The sequence below is a fragment of the Hylaeus anthracinus genome, unplaced genomic scaffold (assembly GCF_026225885.1).
Source record: "Hylaeus anthracinus isolate JK02 unplaced genomic scaffold, UHH_iyHylAnth1.0_haploid 12002, whole genome shotgun sequence".
Lineage (NCBI taxonomy): Eukaryota > Metazoa > Arthropoda > Insecta > Hymenoptera > Colletidae > Hylaeus > Hylaeus anthracinus.
Genome location: NW_026534349.1, coordinates 14,020,438 through 14,043,714, shown reverse-complemented (window position 1 = coordinate 14,043,714; position 23,277 = coordinate 14,020,438). Strand labels below are relative to the sequence as shown.

The 23,277-nt window shown below is 34.5% G+C and overlaps 4 protein-coding genes across 9 annotated transcripts in view; 3 read left to right on the top strand and 1 right to left on the bottom strand.

The window, feature by feature from the left end:
• Window positions 1-16,584, top strand: part of LOC128891685 (uncharacterized) — a 77,905-nt gene extending 61,321 nt beyond the window's left edge. For all 6 annotated transcript variants that reach the window (XM_054151377.1, XM_054151379.1, XM_054151381.1 and 3 more), the window contains 7 exons: window positions 942-1,105; window positions 1,417-1,602; window positions 2,515-2,670; window positions 4,389-4,541; window positions 9,171-9,432; window positions 11,048-11,455; window positions 12,424-16,584. In XM_054151377.1, coding sequence (XP_054007352.1) covers window positions 942-1,105; window positions 1,417-1,602; window positions 2,515-2,670; window positions 4,389-4,541; window positions 9,171-9,432; window positions 11,048-11,455; window positions 12,424-12,822 — 1,728 coding nt within the window. In that variant the 3' untranslated portion in view covers window positions 12,823-16,584. The remainder of the gene's footprint in view (window positions 1-941; window positions 1,106-1,416; window positions 1,603-2,514; window positions 2,671-4,388; window positions 4,542-9,170; window positions 9,433-11,047; window positions 11,456-12,423) is intronic.
• Window positions 16,585-16,610: 26 nt separating this feature from the next.
• Window positions 16,611-18,953, bottom strand: LOC128891701 (replication factor C subunit 2). The gene is made up of 6 exons (XM_054151422.1): window positions 18,273-18,953; window positions 17,781-18,048; window positions 17,399-17,647; window positions 17,120-17,329; window positions 16,925-17,038; window positions 16,611-16,806 (listed from the first exon to the last, which is right to left on the bottom strand). The coding sequence occupies exons 1-6, from the start codon at window positions 18,383-18,385 to the stop codon at window positions 16,684-16,686; spliced, it is 1,077 nt and encodes a 358-aa protein (XP_054007397.1). The 5' UTR covers window positions 18,386-18,953; the 3' UTR covers window positions 16,611-16,683.
• Window positions 18,954-19,347: 394 nt separating this feature from the next.
• Window positions 19,348-23,277, top strand: part of LOC128891722 (neurocalcin homolog) — a 171,208-nt gene continuing 167,278 nt past the window's right edge. Inside the window, exon 1 of the mRNA XM_054151453.1 lies at window positions 19,348-19,505. The gene's annotated coding sequence lies outside the window, so the exon portion shown is untranslated. The remainder of the gene's footprint in view (window positions 19,506-23,277) is intronic.
• LOC128891723 (neuronal calcium sensor 2) overlaps window positions 19,513-23,277 on the top strand; it is a 140,178-nt gene continuing 136,413 nt past the window's right edge. The window contains exon 1 of the mRNA XM_054151460.1: window positions 19,513-20,282. The gene's annotated coding sequence lies outside the window, so the exon portion shown is untranslated. The remainder of the gene's footprint in view (window positions 20,283-23,277) is intronic.

Below are 23,277 nucleotides of genomic sequence, written 5' to 3'. Positions count from 1 at the left end.
TGGTATCAGGAGCACATGATATGCGAGGAAGTGGCACGTTTGCGCCTGCAGGCAGGCAACCGGCCCGACTTACCTGTTAGTATAGGTTGCCTGATTCTAGGGGCTAATTTTCCGTACTTTTCGAAATTCAGGCCGATTTTTTATTTTTTCAATCCAGAATTAAAAGTAGTGCCACATACTTTCATTCGTACCATTTTCTTCATGCTACTACTTCATATATCATGTTTTCCAAATACAAAAGGTAAGGTTCAATGCAGAATTAAAGTAGTGGCCCATACTTGATTTTTTTCGTGCCACCTCTTCGCATACCATGTACTCCTGATACCAGGAATGTTTTCGAATGTTTTGCCAACAAACTTCGAGTGTAGAGAAGGACAGCGAATGAAGATGAGGACGGAGCGACATGCGAAAATGACGACCAACACCGGGAATATTTCGGTGAGACAATATGTAGTAAATATGTTGCGGATTACGTCATGTTTGGTCTCATTTTAATTAGAGAAATGCCAGGAATATGATGGTGACAGTTGTACGACAAAAACTGTAATAATAAAAAAAGTTTGATCGTTGCATTAGCATTGTCTCATCGAAATATCCGATCCCGGATCATATTACTGTCCTATTTATCGTAGAGAAACTTGTGCATTCAAGGAGACTGTTGAATTATATATGTATTTCAGATTAATTTCATATCGATTGGTATTAAAGGACCTGCCGAAAATAATCATGTATACTAAGGGAGCCGCGGTGACTCTAAAAAGTTTGAGAACCTCTGGCTTAACTAATCGGGATGAAACCTTTTGCATCTTGTAGAGCATGTCTCCCAGTTACCAAGACATTTTGGGATTTGTCATTCTATCTTCATTTGAACGAAATTACATATTTTAGTTTATCCTGCTTAAAGCAGCAATTGTTTTCATATATACCTATTTTTCTGGTAGATGGCCAGCATTGAAGTGTCATTGTCGACAACACCGAGACGAAAAAAGGGTGGAAGCATTTCTGGTGGAGTCACGTCGCCTGCTGGACATCGAAACAGAGATCATTATAAGGAAGTGGACGCTCTTCGAGTTGCGCTACGCGACAAAGAGAATATTATTCAAACGTGAGGAATTTTATTATTTTGCAATCATGTATCTCTGATTTAAAAAGCATTAGTAAGATGAACAGAAATTTCGACCTAAGGGTTTTCATGAGACAAACGCATCTTACAATTAATGATCGTTCCGAAATTTGATAAGAAACAGGATGACATTATCAGGAATTTATTAATATAATTCTATTCGTTGATACTCAATTTTCATTAGGAAAAGCAAAACGTGCGTGGCAACCATCTTGTCAACCGTCACTATTAGTATCAATCATTCTTATTAACACTGTTGAAAATATATCATGTTATACATTGTTACGTTTCAGATTGAAAGGGCAGCTGTGCAACACCCTGAGCAATCGATTAGCATTGCGCAATGGTGCACCACCTTTGACAGAGGCGGACAGAAAAGTGACAGAGGAGAGACTACAGAGGTTACGACGTGACGCGGATAATAAGCGACTGGCGATTAAGAATTTGAAACTTGCACTTGAACGCTTAGATATTACCGAGTAAGTAAATTGAAGCTCGATATTTATTATGAAGCATAGACACAATTTTAATCGTATAATAGATAACAAGTAATACCAATGTATAACAATCTAATTAAGACTCTTTATTTAATTAGATAGTGAAGCTTTTATTTTTTAATTGTAAAATATTTTTACGTAACTATTCAGATACTAATACTAATAAATCTCACAATTAATTTTTATCGGTTAGTCAGTTTAAAAAATATGACGATTATTTATTCCACATTTTAAATATTTAAAATAGTACGAAAACACCTTCAACAATTACACAAATTTAATATAATCGCAGAACACGATTTCCCTTGTGTATGCGACTACTATAATATTATCCAAGTTAACTAGAGCATAGCAGTTAACACTTTTACTACCGGTCTATTTAGAAATAGTCTACGCCGTAGACGTGGACTTTCTACGTTGATCTATATTAATCTAGACATTAAAAGGCCGACACTAACATTTGCATACTGTTACCGTCTGTAACAAAAGCGTCGTATATTTTTAAATATTAATGAGTAAACAAACGTAAAAGTAAACAAACAGCAATAAAGTTAATAAGTTTCAAGAAGTAAACACAGACAGGAAATCCTATAAATAGGACCGAGAGATATTTTACGTTTCTAATACCGAGTACTGGCGAAAATAATAAAATTCTGAAACTGGACATCGCATTAGGGCAAAGACAAAAATTACGAAACATATTTTGAAATGTCAATATTGTTAACATGTAGCATATCAAATAAAAAGATTTTTAATCATTTTTTCATAACCAGGAATAAAATTTGAAGTGACATGAATCGATGTCAGGGGGTCGCGAATATGTTCAGTGAACAAGTATGATTGAAACGGAGAATGTTTCACGTATACCGCAACATTCGATTGTGTTTGTTTCAGCAACATCGATGTTCGGATTCAACAAGCCGAGTTAGAGTACAGACTTGGACGAGAAGAACTTGAACTTCTGACCCTTCGCGAAGAAAGTAGAGCTCTTCAGGCAGCCTTAGAATTAGCGGAGACTCAGGAGAAACAAAAGAATGACACGATATTTAGGTACGTTTCCGTATACACATTACGATCATCTTGCGAACTTCTTGCGTCTACAACTTGCGTGTTCAGCAGCATTAGGCACATACAAGGTGCGGCCGAATAACGTGTAATAGCAGGTACGAAAAGGCTCCTTATGAAAAAATAAGAACAAAATGTGGAATACAATTTTTCCATTCAAAGCTTAATTTTCGAGAAAATCGAGTTTGAAAATCCTAGTCGTACGTATGCTGTTACGAATGATTGTAAATTATAGTTCGCCGAACGTCGTATAACGCGTATCGCGTTTATAAACAATCTGTCTACACAGCATTTAAAAGTTACCGAGTTCAAGAAAAAATACACAGAAGACTTTTAACGAGCAGCATTTTATTTGATCAATTATGTGACTTAGCCATAACAGCACACGTACAAATAGGATTTTCAAACTCGATTTTCTCGAAAACTAAGTTTTGAATGAAAAAATTGTATTGCATATTTTGTTCTAATTTTTCCACAAGGAACCACTTCGTGCCCGCTAGTACATGTTATTCGGCCGCACCCTGTATATTATATGCAAACTTACATAGATCACTTATAGTAGATAAAAAATAAAACCAATGTTTAAAAATTTAATCCTAATCCTTTATTAAATTAATATTGAAACTTCTATGTATTCATTGTAAAATATTCTACTCCGTAATTATTCTAATTATTGCACCGAATAATGGACCATCGGAAACCATTTTTGTTACCTAATGAAAAATCAAAATTGAAGCAGTTCATTTTATATGAAAAATAACAGGATTACGTCTCCAAACTTCTTATAAAAAATAATTCATTAATTTGTTTCACAGTTTGGAACATCCTGTAGAAATAAACTAAAAATAAACATTGATTATTAAGACCAATGAAGTTTGCCTTAGAAGCAGCTACGTAATATTATTTCCAATATAAAGTACTCCTATACCTATTACACGTATTATGTACTCTCAGTGAACCACTCCTTAGTTTTCTTTATAGAATAACAAGGAGCATTGTCTTGTTGAAAAATGTAGCCCTCACACTCCGGGTCAAACAAGTTATGCATTGATGACTCCGGAACTTCTTGCAATATGTTTGTGTACATTTCATTCGACCAACACGCATAAACATTTCTGAGACTTCTGGTCCGCTTCGCAGTGTTAACTCTCCGACGCACACGATTTAAAATTAAAAATAAAATTCATGCTGCACAGAAGAAGTTTCAACGATTCACCAATGTGTTCTACCTTGTATAAAATTATGTTTTCATTTATTTATCATTTGGCGTTTGTTCGAAGGCAACTGAATGGAAAAACTTTAAATAAAATATCAAAGCTAAGCAAAAAAAGAAAACAACAGTTTTTAACCCACCCAACTCCAAAGAGTTAAACACTATCGTTGCGGACGACGCACATGTGCGTCCAACTGAATATATATGATTGTTTTTATTACTTTTCAGTTTTCATCTTTTTTGTTCGGCAATCATATTATATATAAAATAAGTTACCAAAGTATATGTTTTTCAAAACAATCATATTAGAATGTTTGTGAGAAATTTTTCATTAAAGAAAATATCATAATTGCAGCTCCCAGCGAACGGCTACTTATTTTTGTCCGCAGCGAGAGTGTTAAGGAATCGGTTGATTTCATTCATTTTGTTTCAAGCTTTTGTGCATAATTATAGACACGATATTTGATAAATTTGAATTGTTAACCTGCAGCTGTATCACTGGTTCTACGCAAGTGACGATACATGCAGTGGAGGTCAGCGCAGATCCTAAAAGCCCTCGTTTTGGAGCAGGACCGAGAGAGGATACACCTGGTCTTTACGTCGATTGGGCAGTCGAAGATTCCGGACTCTGCAAAGGAGATAGGTACGAATATACTCTTTTATCGCGTTAAATTCCATACTACATAAAATAACCATGACATGATTCAACAATTATAAACATTCACATTCGAGACCATCGACGGGGAATGTACGATATCAGAGTTTCTATAGTGTGTCCCGTTACAATATTACGATCCGTTTCTTTAGAAATAGTGATATTAATTTTTTGTTATTTGGATTGCTCCTATAAAACTGAATAACATTTGTTCCAAGACGATATCTTCAAAGTCTTTAACAACAGCTTGTAACGTTTTATACGGGATACCCTATATATTCGACTAGTGTATCGATATTCGTGCCATGTTATAAATATTGGATTTATTTCGCCCTCTTTCTTTATTCATTTCAACTGCTTCATCGTCAATTCGCTAGAAATGTTATCAGAGCGAATACTCGATATTCAGACAGGGTTCTGGTTTGTTTAAGAGAAAAATCGACTTTCCAGCACTTGTATTTTTTAAAGCCTTCTTACACAGATACTTTGCTATTGATTCTTATTATTAATTCTTATTATCCTGATGCTACAACTTCAAAAAGTCATTATTAACTCATTCGCAACCGCTGAGGTGAATTCACGTCACTTCAAATTCTATTCTTGGTTGTGAACAAATTATGAAAATCTTTTTATTTTATACACTGCACATTTACAACATTGATATTTAAAAATATGTTTTGTTATTTTTATCTTCGCCCTAACGAAACAAACATGCGATGTCCAGCTTCAGAATTTTATTATTTTCGTCGGTACAGTATTGTTTCGAAACAAGCAACTGTTTTCCGCCTCGAAATAAGAAATTCGCTGTCCCTAGTTTCCTTCAAATACGTGTCTATTTTATTCTTAAAACATTCGGCAATACATACAAAAAAATACAGAATACCAAAAATTGTAAAATTAGTGCAAAATTAATTCTTCTTCCTGCTCTGTCTCTATCAAATCGACATCATCAGTTTTTCTAACGATCGGAGCCTTATTATACCACGAGAAAAAGGAATTTTTTAAATCCGTGATTATATTCTAATCTCAAAACCATAAAAAAATGAAGCTGTCTCCTTATTGTAGTACACGCCTAAATTCGTTGAGTTAATTCTTCATACGTACTTCCTGCTGTACTGTACACCTTTTGATTTTGGGTTCCCTATAAGTAGAAGTCAAGAGATCTAAGATCAGGTGATACACAATCAACCTTCCGTATTATTCAGCTTTAAATCTGCTGTTACTCATCAATTCTATGCTACATTCAATATTTGCTTATAATATCGTAACAAAGCGTTTACAAACAAACCTCATCTAACATTCTTTTCTTGTTTTCGCTTGTAGATCACGCTCCTACAATTTTGCCGGAAAAGTAGGAAACACCCTGTATAAAAGTGACACTGAAAGCAGTCATACGGATTGCCGTCATATATTATCCGCCGCGCAATTATCACCTAACAGGAAAGGGAACGGTATTTTTCTCTCGATGGGTATCCTGTAGTCCAGTGACTCTCAACCCTTTCCCTTGTTCACATTTTTTTACCATATATCAGAAAGCGATAGAGATTACTTTGGTAGAGGTAACATTCAATGAGAAACCTGTGATTGTTCTTCGAAACCTGCCCTCGATCTTGCATTTACTATTATTATAATTTATATCGTTACAATTTCAGATACTACGTCCTATGTTTATAAACACAAATAAATTTCTGCTCTCTGCCACGTAATTTTAAAGGAACATAATAATTGCATTTTGATACTCAAGATACGTTATTAAATGTCACAGCGTAAGTTACAAACAAATCGCGATTCTACAGATTGTATACAGGGTGTCTACGTATAAGTCCGGACATACTCAGGGTGTCAATTCTAAAACAAATTTCCAACAGAAAATTACTCTTAGACATTTTCTTTTTGTCGCCTTATTCTCGAGTATTTTCACTTTTAATTTTGTTTTTCTGTGTTTTCGACTTGACGTTCTTTAAGCGGACGTTTTTAGGTAAAAATCGACATTTTTCAACAAAAATCGACTTGTCACTTTAAAATTAGCTTGGCATCCGGTTTGATGTATTTTTTGGTGACACACCCGAGTCTCCATAATTAGGAAAACACTGGTTTTTTTACACCTCAAGCCTGATCGGATAAAAGAGTCTAAATTTGAAAAACATAATTTATTGGACAAAAATAAAACCTTGCGATGTAAAAAAAAAACCAGTTTTTTTCCTAATTGTGGAACTCGAGAGTGTCACCAAAAAATACATCAAACCCGATGTCAAGCTAATTTTAAAGTGACAAGTCAATTTTCGTTGAAAAATGTCGATTTTCACTTAAAAACGTCCGTTTTTCTGCATTCAAACGTCATTTTCTCCCTAAAATACCACCGGAGAATTTTTTTTGACAATACCATTCCAAAGTTGAGACTTCGAGACTTCGTTTTTCCCGAGGAGTGCCCGCCAAACAACTATGTATTTAAAACCGAAAAACGGATAGAGAAAAAGTCAAATTTTTTGAAATTGTCACAATGTAAAGTTTGACCTAATTTTTCACTTATTAAACTTACGTAATAAATTTTGATTTTGTATCAGGCAGATGGAAGATTTAACGCTCTTTCGAATGGTGTACTGATTTTTAAGTTTGCACTGTAATTTAGTCAAGTTGAAAACACAGAAAAAAAATTAAAAGTGAAAATTCTCGAGAATAAGGCGACACAAAGAAAATGTCTAAGAGTAATTTTTTGTTGGAAATTTGTTGTAGAATTGACATCCTTCGTATGTCCGGACTTGTACGTAGACACCCTGTATAGTCTACATAATATGATATTTTATTGAATGGTGATCTCATCTCATCTCTAAAAAAAAAAACTAAAATTTCCCTCTGATTGAGATCCTCTGTTAGACGATAGCTTGCTGCGGATTTGCTCGGATCCTTAGTTGATCTTCTGGGCGCCTTAATTGGCATGTAACGAATAGCAGTGTTCTCGAGACAAGCAAAAAAGAAAAGTGGATAAACAAGAACGAATAGGGGGAAAGAAGATAGTAATTAGACATTCGCGAAAGAAAAGTCTCGAATAGGAAAGTAAAGAAACAAGAGAAATGGAGAAAAAACGTGGCCAAGATTGAGTAGAGTAAACACTTAACGTGTAACGTCGCGTAGACCACATAACCTGGCTATCGGTGTAGAACAATCCAGCAATCTTGGCGTTTGGTTCCCAACAGGTCACCGTAGCGTGAAGCGGCACCGGAAGTTCGCCGTGTGCCCCCGCTAATTGCACCCACGACTTCACATGACCCCAACTTCTCTCCACCTACTCGTGGATATCCTCCGGGAGAATTCGTTAAAACTCGGCAAACTTGTATACCCTATATACAAAGGTCTATCACCTTTCACAAATTGAAAGTATACATTAGAAATGAGCAGAAAGAGCATAGGAACATAAGCAGGGAGATATTTAATCGCTACTTCGAGAATATGTAATTGGCACTGATAAAAGACCACGACCCATAAAAAAATCAAACGTTTTACTCAACGGATTTTTTAGTAAAACAAAAAATACTTAAAAGATAGAAAACATTTGCTTCTTTCAAAAACGGTTTGACCGATTTTGAGAAAATGTTGGCATGTTATAGGGACACATGAAGACTATCTTGAGACAGAGTAACAATCATATGGGGATTCATTATTTAGTAGAAAAAAATTCCTTTTTGCAAAATTTTTTTTTTGAGAATGATATAATTTAAGCAAAATTATGAAATTCCTTTTTTAGAAGCTTCATACTTTCTTATGTAGCATATATTTTTTTCATCGGCATATTAGCATCAGAACTGCGCGTTTAAAAGAATCTTAGAAGGTAAAAATCTATTTCATCTTCGTCTTTGTAATCATCCATCCTTTTTCAACAAGATTCAAACGTTGTGCCATCTTTCTTTTCTATTTCCTTCCTAATTTTTGCCTTCTGTCTTTCTTGAATCTTTTTAAATAACGTGTATTCGTAGTACATGCAACCAGAACTCTACTACAACAATAGCAACAAACCAGAACTTTGTTACAAATTTCTCTCAATTAACGCTTTAACTACCAGCCTATTTAAAATAGTGTACAACATATAAGAGGGTCATCTATATTACTAAATTAATTTCTACATACTAGGTAATAAAAAAAATATATTATATATGTATAATATAAAAATACATTATACATGTCGAAATGAGTAACCTCCTCTTTTTCGAAGTCGGTTAAAAATATGAATGTAATACGATTACATTAAAGTATTGTAAAATAATTCAGTTTGAATAACTTTTGATCAAAAGTAGTCTCTTAATGTAATCACAGGATAAAGATTAATGCACTTTTATTAAAAAAAAAATAATTTGCAGTAAAGAAACGAAAATTATTAAAATAATTTTAAGTTGAATGCACAGTTAAATGATACAATCAACTGTGCGTATTCTGCGATTTTTTTTATTATTATGCGTGTTCCCTCAAAGTGAGTATTGTAAGTAGACAAACGACAACAAGGTTAATAGGTTCCAGTGAGTAGATATTAGAACTGGAAAGCTTGCGAATAGACTTCTGGTAGATAATGCGTTAAGCGTAACGATGCTCGTAACGTCCAGACGTATCAGCCGGTATTGTCTTCAGGATCTTGGAGGTAAACGGAAAGCTTGTGGTGGGAGCCGGCAGGAGCGACTTGGCGAGACTCCTGGCCGTCGCGCCCGACGCGGCACAAATCGTGGTCCTTCGAAAAGGTGAATCCCTTGCAGCACTCCGCACACTACGATCAGATAACCTCAGGCTGACTCACAGAATCGGATATCTCGAAGAACAGGTTAGGGATCTTCTGGCACCAAGTAGAGCCGAGGTCCCCGCGGATCCTCCGCCGACTCGCCAAGAACAAGTTCAGGTAAGAAACGAAACTGAGAAGTTACCAAACTTCAATTAGAGAAGTTACCAAACAACAATTAGAGAAGAAAAAGAAAGATAACTGGATAACTCAATATAGAGAGTTTTTGGTCAGAGTGGTGGGTGCTTTTATATATTTCAAGTTAATATACAGTATGTTCGATAACTGGTGGTACAAGCGAGTAGGAAGTGATTCTACATGAAAAAATAAGTCGAAGGTATAGAATAAAAATGTTTCATGTGTGGCTTTGTTTTCGAGAAAATCGATTTTGAAATTTCGCTTGAAGTTTTATTTATGGAGTCATATTAAATTAATTGTGTATTCTGAAGAAATCACAAGTTGCGAGCAATTGAAAGAAGAGATTATTGTAGCCTTTTGTACATTGAAACAATCGAATACGTTAGAAAGCGTCCATAGAAGCTTAATTAGAAGTGGAGGAGTACACCCTCGCTCATAAATATGTGGATACGCTTACTACTTTCAATGAATAATTAATATACACCGTAAATAATTCTATACAACTTTTATTGCTAAATTCTATATTGGATGTGTATTTAACAACACTTAATATTATTAAATGTTTTAAGTGCCAAGTTCAGAAAGAATGTTCGATATATTAAAAACATTTATGGCAAAATATTATAAAAGAAATGAGATAATTCAGATACAATGACGAAATTAATAGTATCCAAGTTTGGTAAAAGAAATTTTAACATTATCTAGTTATCTCTGTAGTTTTTATCATTACTAATGTGATATTAGAAAAAACTATTAATAAAATATATTCGCTAATACGACATAAACATATCGAAAGATAAATGATATAATTGATATTAATAGATTCGTAATTTTTATTAGATATTTATTTCTATTAAGGAAGTGTCCACATACTTCTGAGCGGGGGTGTATGTATTCGGCAGAATGGGCAACATTTTCAGCAATTGAGGAGTGTGCATCAATAAGAAGGCAGCTCCAATTTTTCAAATTTTTGGAAAATTAAAAAAAAACTCTAAAAGAATTTATTGCATACTAAAAAATTAGTTCCTCCAAAATAAAATCTATGACTTCGTTAATTTTTAATAAAATAGTAACACTTTATATGGTACACCCTGTATACAGAAAACAACATTTTCCATGGATATCGTGTGATCGTCAATTTCGTCAGTAACATTGTTCAGGACTTTTTGTTAGTCTGCGTCTGTGGTCTACAACATATGAATTCAGGTGGGAAAAAAATGCCACCCTACTTACCCTCCAGACATAACTCCATCATATTACTTATTCAAGAGTTCGTAAAACCATCCCCATGGAATTGAGAGTAGGAACGCTTCAAAAGTTCCCTGACTGGATTCTTCGTGGCGAAACTGAAGTATTCTTTACAAAATATGGATCTAAATTTATTTGTAAGGGTGTACAGCGTCAAAAACTTTTGCTATTTCTCAAATTGAAATGTCGAAGCTAGTTTATTAAAAAAATTGATTATTCGTTAGAATACTCGTGCGTAAAAGCTCGTATGGGAACTATTTTGATTAAACACATGATCATTTAAATAACTTCGTATGTACCAACCAAGTACCACTTCATTGTAAAACTTGTTTTCTCCTCGTTATGATAGGTTTTCCAAAAGGGGCCACAAGTGACCGCATTAGTCGCGAATCTTCCTGGTCTCAATGTCAGAAATTCGATGGAGCTGCGCCAGAGTTTACCGACGGTGAGGAACAGACACAGCGATCACTCGAAACGCTTAATGGAACCAAAAAATCTGAAGGACGTTAATTTGTCGTTGGACGGTATTACAAATAGTCACCATAAGTCGAGAAATAGGCAAAAGCATCAAGGATTCCAATTAACCGGATCGACAGCTAGCTTGGATTGCAAACAGATACAGATGCAATCGCAACTGCAACGTAGAAGACCGCCACGCGTTGAATCGGCTATGGAACACTTGTCAAAAAATCGCAAAGATTCGTCGCGAACTCAGGCCTTAGACTTTGACTCTGAACCAACGTATTATCGGTTCCAGGTAATTGGAATATTTTAATATGACTCCTAAACTGCATTCCATTGCAACCCTTAGAGATCCAAGTACTGCACTCAAGCACATTGGCAATAACTGCAATAAAAATCAAGAAATCACGTATCATTGTTTTACTCGAAAATTATTTAGCACATTATATGCGGGAAACGTACTTTTACGTTTTTCGTAGTCTGTCACTGGAGCGCGGGTCATGTAAAAGTAAGTATTTAGTAGATTTGTGTTAGAAAGCGGTTAGCGTATGAATACGACCGGTATTGTATGTATGCCGGTGTTCCGCTTCACAGACGCAAATACTTTGAACGATATCCTGTTGTAAAGAAATATTAAAGTCTTATCATTGCTATTCGTACTTGCTGTTATGAAGAAATATTTTTAAATACGTAGTAAAACTTAAAGAATTGTCTATTTTCATGATTCCGTAAAAGTGTCGTTTCTTTTTTTGTTAATAATAATCGTATAACATATATTTAAGTGGAAAATAAAAAAGGTTCGGTGAGAAAAACAAAGTACTTTTCGATTTATTACGATTTTACCAAATAACGAAACTCCCGCGAGACTATATCCGCATGCAATGTGTTAACTAAATTTTATATAAGACGATTTATTATTGAAATGAAATTCGGGATTGGACAGTTGCTTGGTTTTTATAACTAATTGACACGGATTAATCGTTTAATATTTAACACGTCGTATACACTCTTCTCTTTTTGTACAAAAAGTAACATGTACTATAGTACAGTATGGTGACAATAAGCGCGATAAATTCAACCTACTGAACGTTTACTTAAACATTTATGAACTACACATTTTTCTTCACATTTCGTACTCATTTCTCCCATCGTCATATAAAAAAGTCTTTAAGAAAGAACAAGCATTGTATAGAAATGCGAGTGTAACGTTTAAATTAATATTTACGCGACATTTAAATATCTAAAGATTTCTTGCTATTTTAGGATATACAATCACGAGCGTCGGAGAACTCTGACATGTCGATGGTGTATTGTTCGCAAGAGACGAAATCCCGTCCAGCACCGCCGAAGAAGCCACTCCGATTGTCTTTACACCGTGCAGCGAGCCTGCAATCCGTGGAAAGTGCTCCACCTTCTGCCCATCACGACCTGGGCAAGAAGCCAACAAAGAGGAATCATAAAGGTGATCCACCGATCGAGAAAAATCCACGAGGGGAAGTAAACGAAGAGACGTGTAATCAAATTCAAGAATTGCAATATAATTCACCCCAGCCACCCCCAAGGACTCCTTCCAGGGCGGAATCGTGTCAGAGCGCGCTACGATGGCCATCCCCTAAACCAAGACCACACTTGGCATCCGTTACGATGGAAAAGTGGTGCTAACGGAAAACGACGTTATTCGCGTAATATACGCGAATTCATCTGATCAAATTTGACCCGGACTAGTTAAAAAGAAACAACATTTTTATGTATTTTAATACAAATCTTTATTATCGCCTTCAAAATAGGCTCCTTTTGAGCCAATACAAGCATACCAACGGTTAATCCAATTTTCCATACACTTCTTGTAGGCCTCGACCGGGATGGCCATTAGTTCCTTCAGCGAATTTCTTTTTATGGCCTCGATCGACTCATGGCGTGTTCCCCGAAGCGGATATTTGAGTTTCGAAAACAGAAAAAAGTCACAGGGAGCTAAATCTGGCGAGTACGGTGGCTGAGCAATGACTTTTGTTTCGTGTTTGGCTAAAAATCTAGCCACAATCAGGCTAGAATGCTAGAAAATTCAGATCTTTCGGTACGAGTCTGGCGTCAACGCGCTTCATACCCCAAAACATCAACCACAATGTGTTGAGTTGAACCATAAAAAATGTTGAGAGCCTCTGCTATCTCTCTAATGCCGACCCGACGATTTCCAAGTACGCTTTCCTTCAGTTTTTCAATATTATCGTCATTAACAGACGTGGATGAACGACTCGCACGAGGCAAGTTTTCTACGACTTCACGACCCTCACTGAATGCTTTATGCCACTCAAATACTTGAGTTCTCGATAGGGTAGACTCCCCATAACACTTTTGTAACATTTTCAAAGACTGCGTAGCCGTGATTCCATTGGAAACACAAAATTTCAAGAAAACTCGTTGTTCCATTCTTTTTCCGATAGCAAAAATCGCCAGACAATCTTTTCGCGTCGTACACAAATGACTGCCAGACTCACAAAAATGGACGTATCCCGCGCGCACTTCACACGAATGTCAAAGAAGATTACACCAAACTAGAACAAAAATATTTTACCGATTCAGTTTACGCGACCAATTTAAATGGACCAGTCCGGGTCAAATTTGATCAGATGGTATTCGATGAAGCACATTTTCCATATAAACATTTTGGTTTAATGAGAAGCAAGTCTCTTAGCATCTTCAAACTCGGTAAGTACTCGACTCCTTATTACTAGAGCCTTTCAAAGAACAAAGATGCCCTCATCATTAGCCGTGCATTGGTATATCCGTTTAAGGGTGTATTCTCTAGTCAGGAGCCTCAATTTTTAATCCATTTTGAGGATTTTCTTTTTGTTAATCCAGAAGGAATTTTTATAAAGGCTTTTGTACACATATTTATACACATTTTAAGAATTTTTCGAATTCAACAAAATCTTTGGCAGAGTTATTTTTAAAGGTCTACACCTGGAGAAAATGGAAAAAAAACATCGATATTTTAAAAGCTCTAGACTAGAAAACCTCATTAAGGATATTCGATATATTAAAAAACAAATTAGACGTAAAGCTATCAACACTCTCCAGTGATAAAAAAATGTTTATTCCAATAATACATGATGAATAAAAGCATCACGTAGTACGATGTATTGCATATTGGAGAAGTTAAAAATCAAAAGTTGTTTACTTTTCATTTATTATTCGAAACTTCTACCTACATTTAAATCGTAAACAACAGCTCTAAGAAATTTGTATATATTAACTGAAAAGAAGAATAAGCATTTTATTTATTTTTATTGACCGACATTTTTACTCTGACTAATTTAAATACTTACAAAAGATTGTTATCATAAATACTTCATTATATCTGTAACAAAATAGGGTAAGCCGTTTATCGTTGGAGATGTCAAAAGACATGCTTCTTAATTTAGTAAATAAATATAATCGAAGATCTCTGCTGTTAAAAAGGAAATTTCCCGTAACTTACAAAGATTTTAGATAATACGTATGTAAATACAGTTTGATACTTTGATACTCGATACATGTATTTGAAGAAGACTGAATATTCCGAACTAAATTTGTTCACAAACAGACTATTCTTAAATATTAAGTAACTTAGAATCTGCGTAACTTCGTTCTGCTAACGTCAAGCCCTTATAAAATACCATAATTGTTAAAAATTATAGTTTATTATTCATAACATTCATTGCAATCATAGTATTTCCATATATGAGGATATAGGCAAGTTAATGGACAATAAAAAGCTAGGGGCAGCGACCAAACTAATTTTTCACACATATTCACATTTTTCACTTTTCTTTGCATATAAATTTAATTTTACATCATAATTATCATAATTCAACTTCTAATTGTTAATTTCTGCACTAATAATTGTCTAATACTTAGTTGTTTAATTTTTAAAAAAATGTGGCGCCATCCTCGGCAAACAGCCCAAGTTTGTCGTGAAATAGTTCCCAGTTCACGCAGACAGATGGCGCTACGTTTTTTTAAAATAAAAAAACTAAGTATTAGACAGTTATTAGCGTACCAATCGACAACTATTAGATGAATTATAGTAGTTTTAATGTGAAATTATATTTATATGCAGCAGCAACAAGAGAATTTATGTTATGAATTATTTCAAGTCGGCGGCAACATCTACCGGTGCGGGGAGGAAACTATTTCCCAACAAACTTAGGGGGTTCCCCGAGAGATGGCGCCACATTTTTTCCTATTATCATTTATTTAAAAAACTTGATATCAGTCAATTAACAATGAACAAATCAACAATTAGAAGTTGAATTATGATAACTGCGATGTAAAATTATATTTATATGTTAAGGAAAATAGAGAATTTATATTTTGAATAATTTCATGTTTGTAGCGACATCCAGCGTTTCGAATTGGGAACTATTTCACGACAAACTTGGGCTGTTTGCCGAGGATGGCGCCACATTTTTTTAAATTAAAAAACTAAGTATTAGACAATTATTAGTGTAGAAATCAACAATTAGAAGTTTAATTATAACAATTATAATATAAAATTAAATTTATATGCAGAAAAAAGTGAAAAATGTGAATATGTGTGAAAAGTTAGTTCGGTTGCTGCCGATACCATTCTTGGGTCTATTAGCTTGCTTATATGCTCATATATGGAAATACTATGATTGCAATGAATGTTACGAATAATAAACTATAATTTTTAACATTTATGGCTTGATTATTCTAGCCGAGCAAAGCTGGGCTCACTTTTCCAAGTTTTCCGACAGCACTACTTATAAAATATGTCATTACACGCGTCTATTTTAACCTCTTTGTATCTGCATCTTTTGAAGTGTTTCAATTTGTTTTATCTCGTCTGATTAATTTCATTATAATGAAAAATCGTACTGAACGTAATTATAAGTGTCATATTGACTTTGACAAATAGTTTATAAAAATAAAATTATAAATATAGTTCAAAATTAAAGCGTAACGAAAGCGATACAATGACCATGAAAGGTTTAATGCAATCATAATTTAATAAGGCAATTAACTTCATTATTTGTAAAATGCAAAGTTTATTGCTTATTAAAGTAATTAAGTACAAGATTGTCACTTCAAGTATTATTGTACACGTTTAATACAAAATATACGAAATAAACATGTGGAAAATATACTCATTCATTTAGAGTATTTAGTATTATTATAAATGTAAGGATTTTATGTATTTTATTATCGTGCGATAAAACCTAGTTCGATACACGTACTTACATTACATAAATAATATGTAATTTAGTTTTTTTAATTGCTAGTCGAATGATAAGTTGATGTAACACGACGTTAAAAATATTATAAACTTCGAAGAAATATTAAGAAATGCATGTAATGTAACATGTACAATATGATGCTCTCATGTATTATAAATGACCACTACCAGTTCCATTCAAATAAGTATTTTTCAATAAAGAATTCTATAATACAAATATACAAACAGTTTTATTTTTCATAAATATAATCATTACACGTAATTACATCATTATATTATAATTGTCAACATTTGACACTTGCTCTATCAGGCTCCACAGCTGCCCGACATAGCCGAGCTAAAAGACTGTTCATTTGTAATAAACTGTTAATTCCATCAACTATTCCAAGATGAGTTATTCCAATCTCCTAAATCCAAAATAAATAAATACACGATTTCGTTAATTTTATTAACAAATAGTTTTTTAAAGAAAATAATCATCCATAGAACATAATCGAAAAGTAAGTAAAATTGATTTCAACTTACTTTTATAAAATCTAATTTTAATCTTTCATCAATTGGTAGATTTTTACAAACTCTGAATATATTACTAATTAGATCTTCTGCAGAATATCCCATTGCCCATAAATGCTGCATAACCTACTCATATTTAATAAATGTAAGTACATTACAAGTGGATGCTACAAGGTCAATAGTTAATTGAATCATAACAGATCTTACCCCATATGCTTTTGAAATTTGACCTTGTGAACAGAATTCAAGCATTTCTTTAACTAATAATGGGTGGGGTTCATCACAAACTTTAAAAACGTTTTCACTATTTACATGACCAAAACCATTATATGTTGACTGTAAATTATTCAATGCCTGTCTCATATCACCTTGAGCAGTAAACACTATTGCTTCTAACCCATCATCTGTATATGAAATCTACCAATATATAATTTCAAAATATTATTTAGTAATTACTACTTTACTACTATAAAATTGTTTCCCTACATTTTCTTTCCCACAAACTTCAAGAACCTTTGTCAAAACTTGTGCATCCGATAATTTTCCATATCTTAACATGGCACAACGTGATTGTATTGGTTCAATGATTTTCTCGCTATTATTACAAGCTAATGCAAATCTAGTTGTGTTACTATATATTTCCATTGTTCTACGCAATGCCTGCTGTGCACCATCTGTCATGCTGTCAGCTTCATCTAGAATTATTATTTTATGTTTTCCCTTTGGCAGGTTCACCTAGTTTTAAACGAACACAAAATACTTAATACTACTCCAAATACTGAGATAAGTATTCATGTAGGTTGTTAGTAATAAAAGTATATATACAATAACACAAATATTTGTATGCATCTTATTTTACTGTATATACCTTCTTTTGAGCAAACATCTTGATTTTATTTCTAACAACATCAATTCCTCTATCATTAGAAGCATTCAATTCCAGCACAGCTTCCTTAAATGCTGGACCTAAAAGAATTCGTGCTAAACATAAAATCGTTGTAGTTTTACCAACTCCTGGAGGTCCAGCGATAATAATATTTGGACAATTTCCATGTTGAGCAAACACAGAAAGCCTGGACACTGTGTCATCGTTACCAACAATGTCAGAAAAGACGTGTGGCCGATACTTTTCAATCCTAAGAAAAAGTTTCCATTTTTACACTATTATAGATTTTCTGTTCGAGAAATTACAATAATTAACTTTAATACTCAACAATTTACAATTTTTATTCTATTGCCTTGTCTATGATAAAATAGTTGAAGTATTTATTGTAAGTATTTACTAAATAACAGAAAATCTAACCTCAACAACATAAATCTTAATCAGTCATAACTAGTAGTGCTAATTACAATTACATACCATGGTAAAAGTAACGGTTTAGTTACTTTTTCCTTAGTTTTTACATTAGAGCCGCTCGTTGATGGTACAATTTCTATATCCATAGATTCTTCACCGGCTTTTTCACGTGCCATCTTTAAATTTTAAGTATAAAACGCGGGACAAATTTATATGCCCACTACCTGCAGTCAAGCTTCGATGACCACCGCCAGATGATCCCACTTTAAAACTATATCTATTTTTGTCGCACGCGCTATTTCGTTATGTATCCCTCTCCTTCTCTTTTTTCGCAACAGCTCTTCCGAGCTCCTCTTCTATTATTCCGAAACTTTTAGGTTACATAATTAGGTTAAGTTGTAAAAAATTATACAATTCTAGGGTTTACAACAATAAGGACTGATAAACTAAACATCCAAAGGGGTTAAACTTTACTTTGGCGGACCTAAAATTTTTAAGTTTTTTTTTTACATAAGCCTGTACATTTCAGCGAGTGGAATCCAAAAATGCTAGTTTTCAGGAGAGGAATCCACTGATTCGGAAGTTATGAGCAGTTAAAGGTGAACCTTTTTACCGTATTTGTCAGGCAATTCAAAAATTGAATTCGTACTCTAAGGCGGGGGAGGGGTGAAGCCCTTCCTGCACCCCCTCGTCGAGAAAATAGGCTCAAACCAACTCTGTTAATTCGAAATATGGCAGTTTTCAAAAATAGGCATAACAATATAAAAGTAGTACATAATGTAGCCCGCCACCACCGAGAACCTGTTTTACCGACAGGGTATGGCTACAAGACAATATGGCGTTAAAAGTGTCAGTCAAATACGGTAAAATGCCACTTTTATCTGCTTATAACTTCCGAACTAGTGGATTCCTCGCCTTAAAACTAGCATCTCCGGATTTTTCTCGGCAAAATCTACAAGACTATGTAAAAGAAACTCAAAAATTATAGGTCCGCCAAAGTAAAGTGCAGCCTCCAAGAGCATCCAAGAGGAAGTAGCGTACCTTATTAGAAAATTGAAAGTACATATAATCGCAGTGATACAAAGTTTTCCTACAGATGTCGCTAGCGTCGAGTGAATTTTTCGCGAAACCTGGTAAGATTGTCGGTCTTCATAAGCGTCTCGTTGGTGGTAGTCAGTGGTTCGCGAAATGAGAATCCAATATGGCAGCCGTCGTGGTATCTGCACAAGTCAGTGTCGCGGAAATGTTTTGAACTCGTCGAGTAATCGTGACAACCGGTTGACGTACAACGCATAGGTTAGTAAGGGGAATTACGTTGTATCCGCGTATTCGTTTTGAAGAATTTAATCGATCAATTTGTGTCAGGAAACCGGGCATTCATTAGAATCGTTTCTGTGGATACGATTGGGCCGTTAAAGTATATACGTTCGGCCGCAGTATCGTTTCAATGCAGACATAGGTTACCTCGTTCTCCTATCCTCGAATCAAACACGTACCGCGTTCAATCAAAAGTACGATGCGTATCTCGCTTGTTTAACCCTCCCGCCGTGTGGAATTTATTTTCCCTTTGGAAACGTTGGCATTATTTCGTGGTTATTTGCACGCCCATGAATTACTTAATACTCGTACTGAAAAATAAGTGGCTATTAAACGTCCCCGTAAGAAAACATCGTGCGCGATTCTCGTAAAATTGCCACAGTGAATTACAACCGAGATTGTCTTCATTGGATAGTTAAACGTTAAACTCGGTAGAGGGTTAAGCATTGTATGTTTAATACCACGCTTTGCGTTTGAATGCCTGATGCGTATAAATTTCTACTAGCGAAGGGTGTATGGGTGTGCGTGTCAGGTGTGTTGACGGAGTCGCGGTATGAACGTGCGTGTCCGTCAATTGTTTTTCAATTGCCGTTTGTCTTTTCTTTTCCAACGAACAATGGTTGAGTGTCGCGCGTGTTTGGACATCAAGAAAGAAGACTCGTTTAAGTGCTACTTTCGCACATCACGCCATGCTGCACGACAGCATGGTATCTCGATGTACCACCTATCGAACAATTCCGTTGGGGACAACGTTCGGTAAGTTTGTATACATTTCTTATACAATTTCTTTTATTTTAACGTATATGTCACTTGCTAGTGGACCAAGACGTTCTCAACAAATATTTTCGATATAATTCGTCCTTCGATACTATTTACAGATACGGTATAATTCGAATGACAATGTAGACAAAGTTAAATTTGATTGGCAAACATTTTTGGAGATAAGTGAAAAGTGTAGCTGTCGTATCTCGATACTGAAATAGATATCCTTACAGTATTACTATATTATACAGAACTAAGCCCCTATTAATTGGAAGAAGGGTCTCTCTATTCTAAGGAATACAGTTAAATCTTGCATGTGTACCAACGAACAATTCACTGATAGAACAAAAAGAATAGTGGCAAGCTCCAATACGTTTCTCACATAATCTCAACCTAAGAACTACCGATAAAAACGAAAGGGAATAAAAAGACTCAGTTTTTACTCCAATGAACATCTATACCTCGATTTACACGGTACTTTATCTTATACGATTTTGTTTTTATACAGTTTTTGAAAAAGGAGAGTCTTCTCTTTTATACACGAAAAGCATTACGTATTAATTAGGCCAGTAAATCTATAACATCAGAGTGCTGGATATTTCCCTGCTTTTCTAATTGGCCATTTACAAAACTTTGTATTTAATAGTTATTGATAAATAGTTTTTGCAGCATTTATATAAATCGATTAAAATTCTGCAGGTTTTACGACGTGGAAAGAAATTTACGCAAAAGCAAAATGATAAAATACAATTATATATATTTGTTATTATTTTTCGTTTGTATTTTACGTTGAAATAAATCAGTATAATTGAATAATTGCCTAGATTACACGTATTCCTTTCAGTTTGCACAGTTTTTCATACAAAAAAGTCACGATTCCAGTGACGCAAGGATTCGGTACAGACCTAACTGTTACGTGTTCGAGCTAGATCTGAAACGACATTGTACCTTATACCTGGAAGTACGCGTTCTCACACGTTGATCAAAAGTTTGTCGAAAATACGCAAACAATGTAAGTCGAAGCCGCGACGTGTCGGCCTACTTGGGAACACGTGTTTTCGCGTGTCGATTAAACGTCCGTCGAAATGGCTTAGACAATGCAACCGTCTGAAAGGGTAGAGATAAAGGGACGACTGGCCTTACTAACGCCAGTTTCCCAATTTCGCTGTTTTTTTCATTGTTAAGTTTGGATTTGCGTGAGATCCAAATCAGTTATTGTCCAGAATTTGAAATGGATGGTCGCGAGTAAATTGCTCAAGATGAATCATTGCGGAACTTTAAATTTTTGCTGTCAATGTCAATTTAACATGAATCTTTTCGTTTTTCTTTTTGATAAATCGTTTCCTTTACAAGTAGGAATCGTTATTTATTAAATCGTATTTAACTTTCGAACGAAAGATACTTAAATTAGTTTGAGTATTAGGTCACGCGTATCGCGCAACGCGGTGTCGTTTTTTCGTTCGCGAAAAAAAAAGAAACGGGTCGAGCCTTACAACCTCGATCGACAACGAACTAAGTCACAACGGAAAATAACACCGATGTGCCGTGTAAATAGAGGGATAGGCGTAATAGGAGAGTCTGTAACTACGGTGTTTCAATACTGAGATAGATATCCTAAGTTTAAACAGTTTTATTGCATTACAGTACTGAAACTCTTGTTAATTGAAAGGGAGGGTTTATGTTAGAGGATTTAATTAAATTTTGTGTACGGTCGCTTGCAGTGAAAATCATACAGTTACTGACTTAGTGAGGGTTACTAAAGTTACTGCATCCTTCCGAGAGGCGAGCCCCGCACTATCCCTTCCGTCTGAGGAAGGTGTGCGTAAATGCATTTCTTCACGTATAAAAAAGAAAAAAAAATACCGTAGCGGAATAAGGAATTTAATAGAAAATAAATTTCAAGTCTACACGGTCTGTCTAAAAAGAAACCGAACTTTTGCTATAAAAAGAAAAAAGTACAAGTAAAGTTCTTAGCAAAGGTCCTTCGAAATGTTAATTACGCGGCCTAAAAGCTGTATTGACGCAGAGAGAGAGAGATTATTTTGAGTAAATAAACGTGTGTGTAAAAACTATACTTGTACTTTTTTCTTTTAATAGCAAAAATTCGGTTTCTTTTTAGACAGACCGTGTATAGTTTAATAGTTGGTCGTTACTTGTACTTATAAAAAACTAAACAGCATGCTTTGTTAATTACAAAAAAATAAATGGAAAAAAATACAAATAAATAAGTAGACAAAATTGAACAAAATATGAATTAATAAATGAAACAAATTGGAGAAAAATAAATCACATTACAACATTTGATATGGTTGTGACACTCAAGATCGTACAAAAAAAAAATGTACAACCTATTTACACACTAAAATAAAAATCTAATATGAAAAAATACTTACAGACAGATTTTATTCCAACATGGTTATTCTCCCTCGTGTTTAATTATTTCGAAAACCATTTTTAATATAAGTATATAAATTGTACGTATATCTGGGTATGTCCTACTTACTTCAGTGTACCGATAATCGCTTCCGTTTGTCCCTGAAAAATATTTCAATGCCAGCATGAACATGACTCGTTACACGAATCTCTCTCAAAGAATGTCTGTCGACCCCTGGGGGTTGCGCGACATGTTTGAGAATTCGTGAGCTCTCAGAAGAGTGTAAGAAGTACGTTATACAGTAAAGTTTAAAACCTGCTTTCTGGAGAAAAAGACTGAATGCGTACTTGCGGTTGTATTTATGTAAGATATTATACACGTAATATTTCATATTTTAATGAATAATACAAGAATACTAAATTATATAGTACGCTACTTGTACTGCACGGAACACCAATAGATACAAACTGCTTTTAAATTGGTAGTTACATTAATTTGTTAAAATGTCAGCCTTCATGTAGAGCAAAATAAATGATTAAATGACGAAGGTAAAATAATGACTTCAAAGTTCAGTGAAATCTAACATAAACAAAGATTTCCTGATAGCCTTCCAGT